Raw genomic sequence first — 15,847 nt, forward strand, 5'->3', positions numbered from 1 at the left:
ACATCTGCTAAAAAACAAAAATCAGAATAAACCCAAACTTTACAAGTACCACTATATCAGCCATAATTAACAAAATGGTGGAAAACACATTCTATTTATTAAATACTAAGAACTACATGAATTTCCTGGCATTTCTTAATTGGAGCCAATGATATTATATAAATAGTCCCTTATGTACATACATTCGTTTAATATTTAATTTCCTTTAAAAATGTTATGCAAAGTTATAAAAAGTATATTTATCTTAAACTGAAACCGCATCTACCAAGCTGACCCTCTTCGGCTCCGGACCAGGATTATTAAAAAGCCTTATGAAAGTAATCACTACGTATGACAAACAGCTACGTTCCCTCCTCTGAAATTCCTTCACCAGATACCAGGAATATTTAAACCAACTGCCAACTAAATTCCAGCTTGCAATTTTCAAATATTCAAGTATCTGAGCTTGAAAGCATCCGTTACAGGTAGCTGGCACCCTGAACRCCTTTTAGTATTTACAAACAGCCGGAGCGCGCTCTGCCACGAGGGAGAACGCGGGGAGCAGGCCCTCGCGAGCTAAATTACTGCCGAGGGCCCGCGGTTACCGGTCTAGAAGTGTTTTTAARGATGGAAACACCCACGTGCTCTTTGCTGGAGGGCTTGTGGAGGACGCCTGCCTTTTTCCCCTTCCACGGCAATCGCATCCATCTCAAGCACGCGTGCTRAAGTCAGGTCTTGAGCATTCAAAAGAAATTTGCTGTCTTAAAAAGAGACCAGGGCACCGACTGCGAGTTCTGAGGGACACGGCTGTCAAGGAAGGCGGACGAAGGGTGAGCAGGCTCCGCGCGAGGAGCGCCGCCGCTGCCGGGAGCCCGAGCGGGAGCTAACGCGGGCCCAGGAGAGCGGCTCTTCTGTCGGCAGCTGGCCCCGAGGGGCACGGCTGTGCACCGCCACGGCGAGGGCGCGTTCACAGATGGTCGCGCCGCCTCCGAGGGACTGGCTTGCCTTCGGGCACTGTTAGAGCAGCCGTCGCTCGACAGCGACGGCTATCGTTCTAATGACACACTCCGGTTTTCGTACGCCACTAATTATCCCCAGCTCTGCCTTTTGATGCAAAGCTCTTCAGCTTCRGGCTCTCCCCAGAGATGATCTTTTTCGGAAGAACACAAGCGACTCCATTTCATTTATTGCATCTCTACTGACTTTCTAGCAAGGCTGAGAGGAGACCAGAGAGATATAGACATGCAGCAGTTTAAAAATAAAAACGTTCTATTTTTCCCTTAGGGAAAAAAAAAAAAGAAGAAAAAAAGTGTAAGACCAGCAGCAACCTCCTTTATTTCAGCGTGTGAAGCAAGCTCAACTTGGAATAATAAGGGTTATTAAGAGACAAAACCTCCATAGCATTTCATGGTGACAGACAAGTTTGAGAAAATTGCTTGGATAACCCCAAACAGCTCGAAATATCGGGATACCTAAGTTGCRCACCTCCTTTGCTTAGCTCCCATAAGATCTGTCAGCTAGAGGTCGTATCGGGAAATAAGTTAGTCAAGAATAAAAGCAAGGAGCTGCCTTTGTTTTCTTAAAATTTTTCAAGCCATCGGTTAATAGCCATGAGCTTACAGCGTGCCGGCCACGAAGACAGCTAGGACAAAGAACGRGACGATCTGAAACAAAGCAGCACCGGCAGGCGCAGTGGGCGGTTGAGGATTTGGTAGTCCTCCAAAGACCATATGGTTCAGACACACCTGACCCAAGCCCAGGGGGTTACTGGAATGAACTCTCTCCCACTGAATGGCACATACTGGTTTTGGAAGAGAAATCAGACCTAMACGTATCTGGAAAGCAAGGTTTGCATTCTGTTTTTGTAGCGCAGCGGAATGACGGCACCGACTCGAGGCACAACAGACAAGAACGAGAAAGGGAAAAGCACCAGGAGCCATGCTCTAGAAATACATCCTTATGACCACTGACTACTTCCCACTTTCCTTTCGAATTCCTATTTCTCCAAAAAGTCTCTTGCATTTTTTCACTGAAGTAGCCTTCTCTGTCAAAAAAAAGAGAAAAAAAGGAGCCAGCAGCTGTGACCTCAGAAGATATCACATAGCCACACATGAAAGTACAGCACCCCATGACRCCATTAGGAGGAGAGCGTATGGGTCACCAGCTCAGCCTTTGCCTGGGATGAAGAATAAGCAGGACTGGAGCCTTTTACTGCACTCTGCCAAAGCTGACCCCTGAGAACCTACTACAAGTACTATACAGCATCCAAACTCTCGCTGAGGCACATGGTAGCCTTTTATACTATTTAAAATCACCCAAGGGCCTTTGGCCAGCTGGAGAGGAACTTCTTCCTCAAGGGTTTCTCCAATTTCAGTATCCCTCCCAGACTGAGACGCCAGCAGATAGAGGTCAGGATCCACAACTGAACTATCCAGAGAATAAATGAAGAAAGACTATCCCAGCCACATACTCTCACGCCATCTCTCYTAACCTAGCTTTAGCATCACTGCATGCATTTACTGATGAGCAACATTCCTGAAAAAAAAGGAAGACAGAAGAAAGCACCTGAGGAATTCCACACTCCTGGGGCTAACAGATRTGGACTTTCCCGTAACTTCTAGCTGGCTCCTTCTAAAGTCAAAACATTATTGGCATTAGGGCTGCGTCTAATGGTTACAGGTCACCAGCACCAGAGCACCAGCAATGAGGGCTCCCTAATGACAAACCTCTCCATTTAGAAGGGAGAATTGTAACCCAGATCCAAAGTCCACCTGGTTTAGTTGGGAAATCACTAGCCTCGATATCAAGACAGCAATAAACTGTCACAGAGAGTCCGATACGCAAGTCCCAACAAATATGGTTGTGACAGACCCTCTTKTTCACCGCACGTTTCCCTTTTCTCCACTGGAGCTGGAATTCAGTGTGTGGGCGGACAGTGAGGTATCAGGGCCCCACTGGAGACTGGTGTTTTAGAAGATCTGAGCTGGGAGATGTAACATCTCCCACAACAGGGTTTATCCACACAGTAATCCTAAAGGAGAGTTAACTGKCAAGAGAAACAGCATTTTGGGCAGAGGAGGTGGGAAAAACTCCTTGCTTTATATTCTAAACTGAAAATGAATTATTCTGACCCYTCTACTGTAGTGGTTATCCAATGACCATTCAGTATTTCCACCCTGAGCAAAGACACGTTTTTTTGAAAAAGATTTACTATGTTAGCTTGGGCAATATTTCATAAGCTTATCTTACAGTGAAAACACACTTAAGCAGCTAGGATCCAGTGAAATATATTATAATCTTAGTGTTTTCCTTTCAGTGATTATCTGACAAACCAAAATAGTTGTAATAGTTTTACTTTAAAAAAAATAGGCACTAAATAAGAAAGTCTCTCAAATTAGAGATTACCAACAAAGTAGATCCAGGACATTGTGGAATTTGCCTCACTGTAAGAGATTAGTTTAGGCTCTAACGTACAGAGATTTGCCTGACAGCCATTCCTAGGTCAAACTTTTTCTTTTCTTTTTCTTTCTTTCTTTTTTAAAAAGCCCCCAAAATCTCCTTTTACAATTAGATTACCACAACATTAAAAGGTTGCCAAACTGGACCAAGAGTCATCAGAATAGAGTTCTGATTAATTATGACAGATCCAAAATTATTTTCACCGAGTTTGCATTGGTCACTGTGGAAATTTGCAACTCTGTCCAAAAAGAATACAATTAAAGATGCAATATCCACTTGCAAATGAAAATATATCACAGTTTCAGATCTCAAAAACAACTGACTGGAAAAAAAGTTTCCTCTCTGGACAGAAGGAGACAGTTTTTTTAAAAAAAAGTTAAATGTTTGCTACTTCAGCTAAAAAGAAACCTTTTTACAAAGTTGGGGAGTTTTTTACTTCATATGGGCATATCTAAGAATCCTATCAGAAGACAGCTGATATCAGGTTTTTAAAAAAATGTAATATTACACTTTAGGTTGGCGCTGAGATTCCAGAACATCTGTAAACCTTTTGAAAGCAAAAGTTTATTTCTTACTAAAGAAGTAACAACACTTAAGTTTTCTGGTGTCTGTCTCATTACACTGTTTTCAGCATATTGTGTTTTAGTATCAGACATATAAAGTGATGTAAACAAATTAATTATAAATTTCCTCTCAAGGATGGCATGTCACACTCAAGATRTGTTTTTGGAAGTTTGGTCTATATCAAGACAAGAGGCATATAGAAATGTAAATTAACTTAAATCAAAAAATAGTATATACAGACACATGTACAGATTTACCCCAAATTACACTATACTGCTGCGATCTTCCCTTTTCGGCATAATGAGAAGGAAGTGGGTTGCTGCTTAGAAATTCATACAATATTCTGTCACAAGTATTTATTGGCACAAAACAGCTTTTTCTTTCAGAACACAAAATTGCTGGTAGTAACCAGTGGTTCACATTCATACCTGGTCATACCTTCCAAAAAAACAAATCTGAGGCTCAAAGCAAATGACTAGATTTTTAGAAAATCTCTCCCTGATACTTTAGTACATACAAAGGCAGGAGATTTGAGCTTCTCCTGATCTTGGTGGATTTCTCCTTCACGGAGTCTGCAAGATGCAGGTAAAAGTGAGCTCACTCATCCTCTTCTTTCTCCCCAACCACCCACTGCCATAAAACCTACGGGAACTCCATTTCTTGAAGACTGCTTCCCCTCTGCAAAACTGGACTGAAAACAACGTGTTTAAAATTTGTGAGCGAGGAGGACAGCCAATACAATTACACAAGCCACATCTCTGAAGAATGAGGCTGAAAAGCCACCACGTACAGTAGCTGACAGCATACCCTCTGCAAGCCTTACCTTTGCTAGTCCAGGCTAGAAGTGCTCACAGCGTCGGCAGCTCAGCAGGAACAGTGCACGCAATGGCATTTGACCCGAAATTCTGTCGCTGTTGTGATGGTGAAAGGGCCATTTCACTTGGCACCAGACACTGTACTTGGGCAAACACTACGCAAGAAGYGGCACTTTGCAAGTGCATATATCTACACATACATAGCCTTCCACCGTTGATGGTGGGACTGTAGAAAGTTCACTGTGACAAGACTGTTAAGCCAATAGCTTTGGGATTTAACAAGCAGTAAGTGCAGCTTATCCAAAATCAGCTGAACAGCTCCTGTGTGCAGTGCAAGAATGCTCTGCACATATAAAAGCAAAGCAGCTCCAAACCATGCAGAAATCCTGCATTATCGTGTGCTTAAACAGGAATAACTTTGAGAGATGTTTTCTTCGAATATTCATTTAAACAGATTCATCCTGCCACAACTGTTCACATCTGAACACCTGAATTTACATCTGGAAGCCCAGTGGCACACCAAACATGAGGAGCAGGAGATTCCTGTGATTACCAAGATATCCAAAGATGCACAGAGGGGTGGAGACTCTCAGAGAGGAAAAGGAARGGCATAATAATAGATCTATACAGCAAAAGAAACATCTGCAATAACACAGAACAAAGGCAATGGAATAGGTGAGTACAACAGGCTTCCTTACACACACACACGCACAACTCAGCCAARCATATGATTATTTACTTATGTCTAGCCACTCCATAAGGCATTATGGAGGAGATAGAATGATGAGATACATGTGTCACTTTTCTTTAGACTCCTGATTCACAACAAATAAAGATCATTTTGGGAAGCTGTCACCTAGCCCAAAAGATCAAATGGTATCTGTCTTAGTAGCCGTATCCCAAAATTACTACAATCACAGCACTGGTACTCAGGCTTCCTGACCCTCTGATGTCCCTGAGAAGCTGCCAATCAGCTGGGGGGATGGAAACTATTGCAGCATAATTAAATCTCCTAAAAATCAGGTAGTGTTGCAGTCTCTGAAAACACAATTTTGTTTTATTAAGGACGAGTAAAATTAAAACATTACAAAAACATTTCCATTGAATATTTTGCCTATTTAGATGTTCTTCCTTCCTGTATGTGCATTTGTTCAAGTGTTTGTGTCCAAATTTACCATTACATGGAAAATATGTTAGCTGAAAGAATCTTGATCTGATTCATCCTGGAAACCCTGCTGCGAACAATGATCATACTCTAATATGTTTACCTTTACACCCACCATTCATTCTGAATACCATGCCCTTTCACTTACATGACCTAAACTTGCAACTCAAGGGAGAAAGGCAGGTGAATTCAGGAACATATGGTCACGTGCTGAACTTAATCTAATTCCTGTTACCTAACTGTATGAGTAATTTTTTTTTCCTTGCTTGAAAAGTCATTTGGGGGTCAAGATAACTCACTAGGGAAGAATAGCATATGAAGTTGTCACAACATTAACTTCCATTGCAGGCTTCAGCAAAAGAATAACTAAAGCTTATTCAGCCTGTAGCATTTAATCAATATTACAGTAAAGCTCCACTTCTTCAACACCAGTAGAACACTTAAATTATTGTGCTGTTTATTTTTTAAGAACTCTATGCTCTCATTTAAGACAATTTATAGCAACCACCAAAAGAGCTAACACCAGAGACTTGCAAACATGAACCTAGGATAAACTAATGCAGAGCTGTCTCGAGCAGCTGAATCAGCTCCAGCTTCTCTGCTGGTTTTCCAGGCTTCAGTAGAGTGAAACTGATCTGATTTTTGACAGTTCCACCTCAAGGATTTCTATTAAAAGCCATGTAACTGAGAAGATTTCCTGGTGGGCTTTCACTCTGCCGTGGCCTAGAAATGTTAAGAGCTAAGCAGTGGAGACGATCCATCTCCAGAAAGCTGGAGGCTAGGAAAAAAGAGAGAAGACTCCTCAATAGCACTCAGTAAATGGGAGCCTCTGAGGAGGGAGAAGAACATTTATTCCTTCTAGCAGCCAGTGAGGTTGGTGGGCTCCAAGTTTGTTACGAATTTCATGGCAGCTAAACTGAAAGAACAGGGAACCTGACCAGAGTGGAGGGACAGCACATTAGAGTCTCACTATCACCTTCCTTTCCCTACCAATAGATTTGGCCAAGGATAAAAGAAATAGTAGCATCTATCTAAACTCTGCCTACCCCAGTATGAGATACTAACTGCAGAAGGGCTCATGCTACAAAATGAAGCATCTAAAGGCACAAAAACACAGCTAGGCACCTAGTCATACTTAAGAGAGCAAGGGACAGCACAAAACAGAGCTTGGAWGCATGAACAGAAAACAGAGACTTGTATTCTAGATTATAAATACCTTTTTCCCCCTTGCTGAAGGATCCAAAAAGCACAGATTCCATTTCTGCACTATTACACGGCCCATTGCATAAGTACCAAATACCACAGATTGCCATTATCATTGCCAAGTAACCCCAAAATATTCAGTAACAGCCTCCAGCCAATAGCAATTTGGTCACCAAGTGAATTTAGTTTATAATTTCTGACTTAGTAAGGTTACAAGAGACTGTGACTGTTGCATTTGACTTAAAAAGAGACCGATCAGAGTCCAATGCTGAACAGGAAGGCAGAAAAGACCAAGTCCTGCAACAGCTCAAACCCAGATTATGTTGACTTTACCTAGTAACTATCAGTTATTTGATGTGATCTTTCCTCATACAATTGGCTGAGTTTGTTCTCAGTTTACTCTGAATAGAAATAGCTTGTTTGTAAGCAAACTTTGTTACTTTAAGGCTGTGAGCAAGCCTCAGACACTTACACAGACTCTGACTTGCAGAAGCATAGGTGCAAGCAAGTGGAAATTCTGAACAAACATAGTTATCTGATGGCTGCCAGGGCAGGCAGTCCACCAACTTGATTACTTCTTTGAGCCCCACCATGGGAAGCAGGATATTCTGTGCATCTGATAAAGTAAGATCTCTCATGAGAAGAGCTGGAAAAAAAARCAGAGTAAACTAGTTTGACAAGGACAGCTTTTGGCACAGTGACACTACTTTACAAACTTTTATTTGAGTATCCTTTAGCAAAGAAAGAATAACACACTTTTATGAGCACAGCTGCCATTCTCAAGAGTACAAGTAGCTGCTACTGTTTGATTGCTGATGTTCCTTTAACAGAATAATCTGATTCCAATATTTAACAAGAGGCAGCTCACATTTGTATGAAACTCACGTGACGAGTCTAGGGAGGGATACAACATCATAAAATATTCTGTACAGAACATCTTGCACTTTCTCTGGGTTGGAAGGATACAGAAAAGTTTCTATTTTTTTACTACATATTGAAATATAGTATAACAAGAATCCTTTTACAGCAGTGACTGTAACTCATAGACTTGCCACTTGATAAGATAAAGTTCAGTTACCTCTGTTTCAGTAGTGAAAGTGAATGACAATTAAGGAAAGAAATCACACATCTGGCAAAGGCTATGTCCAGTGGTGGATGGCTTTTAGGGAAAGCAGTGATAGGAGTAAACTGAGGTCTCAAACTAAAGCACAGAGGAGTTGCAAGCAAGAAAAGAAATATCTAAAAGGATTTGGAGGTAATCTTTTCTCTGTACACAGTGGTGTTAAGATTATTGCCGGGATACTATGCTTGGTTCTCTGCCTGCATTTCAGGAAGGCACAGGAACTCTAGAGAGGCTTCAAAGGACACAAACAAGGGAGCTGAGAAACTTTCTTCAGATTTGACATTCTTTGTCGAGAAAACAAAGAGAAGGTTTGGTCAGCGTGCAGCGATATTTACAGCTTGGAAATAACAGCTGGAAATGCAAGAAGAGATTGCCAAACTTGCTAAGACAGACCTGCATCCAATAACTAGAATTTAACATTAGGAAAATCTACTTTAAACAAGATATTGTTCTTCTGCGTAGAACCGCTTGCTGGAGAAGAGGGCTTGTCACTTTTTAGATCAGACACTTCTCTGAAGATAACCTTTAACTCAATTTAGCAAAAAGTTCAGAAAAGCAGAGCAAACTAGTTCAACAAGGATAGTTTTTGGCATAGTGCCATCAAGTACAAGCTTTTATTTAAACATCCTTGAGCAAAGCAAGACTAAGGCACTTTTATGAGCATGAGAACTTTCATAAATTACGTGGGCTGAGAATCAGGCTGAATGCACTGGTCTCTTCGGTTTTGTGGATTTCCCTCATGTTTATCCCATCTCTTTGGGTTTTAGGAAGAAATGGACAAGGAGTAGTCCTCAGACCCTCAATAACCGCAGTATTTCAGCAAGACAGATGGGACATCTGAGTCTTAGCCTGCAGCACCAAGCCCAAGAATTCCTACCAGTTTGCTTGAAGCTCCAAAGCAGCATAAGAAGCCCAAGATACAACGACTTCAGAGAAACTCAGCCCACCTAAACCTGGACCATAATAATCAGCATRCACAAAGTTTCACGCTTAAGAGCTTCTGACAGCAAGGGCCGACCTGGAATTCTTTGCCCCAGAGTACAACTACAGATGGAGAGAGGGGTTGGTGCTCTGAAGAGGAACATAACCACCACAAGGGATGAGACATAGGCCAGAGCAGAAAAGATATCAAAACAGCTTGCAATCCCAGTGTGACCTAGAGTGCTCTTATTCTAATGACACATCTACTTTTATTTTTCATGGTTCATTCTGACTATCAGCAGCGGAACAAATAAGAAAATAACAAAGATATTATGTAATTCCACTCCTCTGTCAGAAAGGACAAAAGCCATCTTGCAACTGAGACAAAGCAATCTGCAGAACGTGTATACACGCACAAAGATTTGAACACCATCTAGTAATGCCTAAAGCCAACTGGCTGTTTTTCCTCTAGTTCTTTCTCCTCAGAGCTTTTTATTCTACTGGGGTAGCTACCAGCAGATTTCACCCCCAGGAATCTGTGGTTTTAGTTGTTTTGGATTTTGTTTTATATATGCATGTATGTATATACATACACATACATAGAGAGCACATGTAGGTGAGAGCGTGATGGTTGTTTCTTGATTTTATTTAAATGATATCCTTGACTGCATCTTTGTTCAGCTTGAAGCCTGACTTTGCTATGTTGGRGAGGGAGGTGCCCAATTGGAGAGCTGCACTGGCCACAGGTGAGTGCAATGAGTTCGTGCAATGAACCCACAACTTCTACAAAGCTAGGCTCTCAGAGGAAGCAAATAAAATACTGATCTTGGTGAAACAAGGAATTTCCCCAGTGGGATCTCATCTCCCATCCACATCTGCATCCTGCTGCAGAAGGTGTTTCCAGAATGCAAAGAAGAAGCCTCATAAGCAGTTAGCTTGAAAATACAAAAGGCAGCATTAGCCAAGCAGCATTCTCAGGAGAGGCCAATATTAAACACAGAATGGCACTGCCATTCCTACAGTCCAATCCTGCAAATCGCTCTGTCTTTGTGTGCCTATACAATGTTCCAGTGGCTGGCCTTAGGAGGTCCAGCAGGTAGGATCCTTTGAAGCTAAATTCTCCCCTGAAAAAGTTTGTTTGGTCCTCTTAAAAAGCACTGGAGCCACATCTAGTTGTCCTGAGGGTAGAATTTGACAGGATTTTTTCATGACAGTTATCATTGATGCTAGAATAACTATAGCTGTTTTCCAGGCAAGACTTAAAATCTGGATAAGTGATGATATGAAAAATTGCATCAAAGACAGGAAACAAGCCAAAGCAATCATCAACTACTCAAAAACACCTTCAGAAAAAGCAGCATCATAAACTTTATATGTGTTAAAAAAAAAAAGAGGGGGCATTAAAAAGGAGAGCAAGAAGAAATGAGAGAAAAATTTGCATGGGTGATATAGCCAAAGAAACTGAAGCAGCTATTAAAAGAGGTGATAGCAAAATACAGACTCAGTAGAACTCTAACTGGCACATTCACACCAACCAGAAGCCTGTTAAGGATGAACAAGGAGAAGACTTAGAAGAAAACAGTTGGCTTAGGCAGCTCTAACATGGTAGAGATGCAGTTTGGATTTCAGTCGTGTAGGTAAGTTGATAAAACATTTGCCCTTCAAATATTCTCCAAATACAGAATTAAATGGCAAACTAGACTCAAGTGACATAGATTTTAAGAGATGATTTGAGAGATTCCAGCACAGGTTATGCCAGAACATCTTGAGGGATTACAAAGCAACAAGAAAAGTAACTCCCACCAAGCACCGGTGACTCCTTCACATCAAAGCAGTTACACAGGTAAATAAAACATTTGCTCAATCTGTATTTATTTTAGATACTGGCAAACAAGAATGCATCCTCTGACCTTTGATTTTGCATTGCTACCAGAAGCAAAAGCAGGCAGGCAACAGACATGCGAGTCTATAACACATTAGGAGATTTTGAATTACGGAATCAAAGCGGCAGCGCAACAGTATACAACTAGAACCAATTGTCCAACACTGCAAAACAGATGRGGGTAATAATTTGTTATGCAAAACATCAGTGGACAATATCAGTAACTCCCAACCCGAGGCTTCTGTAGAAGGTAAAGGAGCAAAATGCAAGTTGATTCACATACCTTGGCAGTAACTTAAGTAATCTCCAAGACAGTGGAGATACCCGGAAGGAAAAAACATCATGAACTAGTGAAGTGGCAAATCCATTCAACAGCTGAAATCAATGTTTTGTAATAAACACTAACACTCCTACTCAAATGTTATTTCCATTTCTATTAATAGATGGGTGTAAAAATGGAAATCTGCCAACAGTATAGGCAGAAGTCTGCACATCTTCAAAAGCAATCCCTCAGGAAAACATGAAGTAGAGCTTCACAATAAACAGCAAGATTTGTCAGAGATCAACAACTGCTTAAGCCCTAAGTTACTACCATCATCTTTTCTGGATAACTGGAATGTGCATTAATAATGCATTAATATCTGTCCTGGCAGATTTTTTTACCAACAGCTGAAGGCACACGTTACATGGACCAATTGTCAGAATCCTTTCAACACAGTCCTTCAGGAGAGGAGATCTTAGGGGATTTAGTACCACAAAGGACATGCAAAGAGCAACATAGCATAGTTCAGGACAGAGGAGCCTATTTTATCTTGCCCTAAGCAAGACTTGATGGTTGAATGGAATTCAGAATAAAATAAGTTTGTCTTCAAAACAGATCACAAAATTGGCTTTAGGTTTTAGTGCAAGTCTCTTTTTAAGTAGACCAAATCTTTAAATTGTTCGTAACTCAACTGTTTGAAAACAGCAACAAACCCAGCTACCCCTGAGGAAATATATTCTTATCTCGAAACTGGGACTCATAGATTGGTCAGCAAAGCTGCAATGAAGAAAAATGCTACAGCAGCATCTTGAATGAAATAGCAACCGGCAGTCCCCAGACAGCCCTGAGAATTGCAAATCTAGAGGTGCGACTTCTGCTTCACAGATTTACTTTCATCAATCAAAGCTGCATAAAACTCAGTCCCTTAATATCCATTCAAAACTATGAAGGCAGTTTAGCAGAAAGGGATAGAAGTGATAAGGCATTATGCTTTTACGCTTGTATTTTATAACTTGGAGCAAAGCAACACAAAAAAAGTAATACGTCAACAGTTTGCTCAAATAAAGGTTGAAATCAGCAATCTGATCTACTCACCCTTTTCACCAGTATCCAGGGAAAGTTTCTTAATGTCTTCAGCCAACAGATCCTGCAAGTGGTCTTGTCCACACTCTGTATCATTACCAAACTGAGCTTCTATAATGACATCCGGACTTTTAGCATCGCCTTTCACTGTCTCTCGAGGAACGCAAGTCCCCAGCATATCCTCAGGGACATCTGATTCATGCGTGGCTTCTGTTTCTTTGTCACTACCATCTGGCTTTATTACCTGAAGGAGCAGGGGATTGAAGAAAAGGGAAAAAAAAAAAAAAAAAAAGCAAGCTAAATCACTGGACTGAAGAAAAAACATTATCTTTCCTTTTTCATCTGCATCCCCAAGGAGCTGAGAAGGAATTATGGGTGGCTGGTGGCAAACTGCAATTGCCATGTAATTAGCCACAGATATTGCACAATCATAAGTACCACCTCACTAGGAAAAAGATGGGAACGGCATAGCTTTTGCAATACCTCAACTGTGACAATAATGTATCCAAAGCGTATCTAGAGCATAACCATACAGTTCCTGCCAAGCCTCTAATCAGCCTTCCAGAAGTTGGGAGTAAACACAGACAGGGAGGAGGATACACTACAATTTAATGAGTTGCTTAGGCCATTGTTAAGCAAGATACACTAATCATCCTGGAAAGTCCCAAAACTCAAGCAGTTCCAGTGAATGTTAGGACCATGTCAAGTCCATCTTGGAGAGACCTCCCCACCACAYGGTTAGAACAGACCGAAAAAATACAAATGAGAGAACACTGTCCTGTTACCTGAGGAGGAAGTGCACAGGGGAAGCTTGGTATGGCACCAGCCTTTATATTTCTTTTAGGCTCCTGTCTTTTTGTTAAAGGCATTGAATTATTGCTGTTACCTATACAAATCTGCCAGTTAAATCATTCAGAAGAATGAAGAGTACATATCAGTTAACCATTAGCTAACTGATAATCCAGACAGTAACTGACCATTGCTACAGATCTGTAGCTGCTTTTCCACTGACATGGAGCAAAAAGAAAAGGGGAAGAGAAACCATGTGCATAATGTATCATATGTCAAGCAAAACCATGAAGAAGCCTTTTCTGAATAAGGTAAAGCAGCCAACAGACCTGGAAGGCATCCATCACTGCACACGACCAAAGCAGGAACTGCTCCATTTCAGGTTATAAAGATCAAAATAGTTCACACCTTGGATAAATACGCCTTTACTACCATCCCTTCATGCAACCAACTGCTAGCTTCTGGCACTCATTTGGTCCTTGAACCTAGATCCAGTTTTGTGGCTTTTTTTTTTTTCTTTTTAAAGCAATGTTTAAGGTTCACTCAGACTGCAGTAATTCAGTGCGAGATTCAGATCAGCATGGAATAAGAAACTCCTAGGAGACACTCTGAGGTTCCCAGTATCACTAATTCAGAACATGAGAGCAGCAACTCACATCGCCAGAAATAGGAGCAAAAGGCCCTTTAAAAATCTAAAGAGAAAGCTTTCTAGTAACAATTTATATGATAGATTTAGTCATTAGCAATAAGCATAAATACCTCAACAGGTCCTAGCTGAAGACAACCATATCAACTGAGAAAAATGCCACTTAAAAAGCTTCAAAAATTCTAGTCTAGTAACCAAAAAAAAATCAAATAGATCAAATCAAAGCTGTATAGGCAAGACCTTTACAACTTTAAATACACAGAGATACAGTCATGATTTCAAGCAGTATCCATTTTTTTGTAAGCTTTTCACAGTACGTAACAGAAATAAAGTCAATTTTAAAATAGAGTTGAATTCAAGTCTTAAAAAAGTCCTAAGATGACATTATTCTGAACTCCTGTTACCTTTTGTGACTCTGCTTTCCATCTTTATTTTCATTTTTTAAATATGTATATAATTTGTTACCATAGCAGATTTTGAATCAAACATTAAATCCTGAAAAAAAGGGGAAAGTTTGGCAGAAGGTGGGAAAATGGCTGATTAAACCTGGCTGCATATGGTACATAAAATACTCACACACAATGGTCTGGGCAAGAACAGTCTATTAGATTAGAGAGCTGACAAGGCTCCACACGCCAGTGACTCTGCCAGTGTGCCTATCCAAAAAGAAAACTAGTGTCAACAGTAATGTTTGGACCTTACCATGGTCAGATGTAGATGTATTCAGCTCTTAAATTTCAGTTGCACCAGATGTGTGCAAGTGTGCAACTGCAGCAGGAGTTCATTTTCTTCAACCCCTTCAGGCTCTGCCTGAATTTCTTTCTTTCCAAGTCGTTCTCTGGACAGCAAGAGATGTGTTCCAGGTGCTAAATTACAAATCTATACGTAATGCACAATAACATCAAATATATTTGAATGATAAAGAGTGCTTTTCTAAYGCTTGGTTGAAGAGTGCTTGAAGATTTTATGTTGCGTTAAATAAGACAGCAGATAGAGATTTCCTTTTAAACAGTATACACTAAATTACCATGCTTCCCCCAAGCTAGAGGATACACACTGCTGTCACTAGCTAGCATAATACTCCCACTGTGACTACCTAAGCCCCTAGTCACACATTTCCTCAGATTTGCAAATGGATTTTTAAGTAAAGTTTTCCAGAGTCCGCAAAACCATGACCTCCACAGTGTAGAGCAGCAAAATGTCCAGATGCTGTCAAGCATGGATTCATAGGATTTTGTTTTCCTTTTAAGGCCAAGACAGATCATTTAGGCTGACCTCATGCATAACAGAACAGGGAATTTCACCCCAAAATTCTTAGATCACACCAAAAATTTACAGAAGCTGTACATCATAAGACTGGAAGCTGTGTAAGATTTTGCAAAATCAGACACTTATGGATATAATTATTCCATTTAATGCGATCAAAGAGTTGCCAGCCAAAGAATGCATTAACAGATGCTAAAAAGCAGGATCATTCTGTATTTGAGCAGTAACACATTTGAACAGCACAGAAACTTTTTCTTACGAGCACCTCCATAAACTAGAAACTTATGATACTGCACTCTCTTATGCCCTATTACGCTACTGAAGCTCATACATGCAATAACGCATACAGCTAGAATGTATCAGTACTTAGAGACGTAGAATAAATTAAATACACAATTGGCTAAGTGTGCCACATTATCAAGGGTGCAGTACAGAGTTAGCTCTTTTCCCATGCGGCTCAAAAGAAGGGACTCTCCCTTTGCTGCATATTCATGAAATGAATGATCCTATTACTACACTAACATCCCAGGTTGTAAAGTTCAAGTCCCTTAAAGAACCTTCACTTCCTGATTTGTGAAGTCAAATGTTACCTTTATGGCTGCATTATTTTTGCATGCTCTTCAATCAAAAAAAAAACTTTTAATAAGTATTTCATTAAGAGACTATTGCTTATTTCATCCAAATGAAATC

The 15,847-nt window shown here is 40.6% G+C and overlaps 1 protein-coding gene across 3 annotated transcripts in view; it reads right to left on the minus strand.

Annotated features, from left to right (window-relative positions):
- DIS3L2 (DIS3 like 3'-5' exoribonuclease 2) overlaps positions 1–15,847 on the minus strand; it is a 202,211-nt gene that overhangs the window by 125,518 nt on the left and 60,846 nt on the right. For all 3 annotated transcript variants that reach the window (XM_085325058.1, XM_085325059.1, XM_085325060.1), the window contains exon 7: positions 12,469–12,700. In XM_085325058.1, the coding sequence (XP_085181184.1) occupies positions 12,469–12,700 (232 nt within the window). The remainder of the gene's footprint in view (positions 1–12,468; positions 12,701–15,847) is intronic.

This window comes from Rhea americana, unplaced genomic scaffold, assembly GCF_003343005.1.
Source record: "Rhea americana isolate MKP2758 unplaced genomic scaffold, rheAme1 scaffold_96, whole genome shotgun sequence".
NCBI classification, from domain to species: domain Eukaryota; kingdom Metazoa; phylum Chordata; class Aves; order Rheiformes; family Rheidae; genus Rhea; species Rhea americana.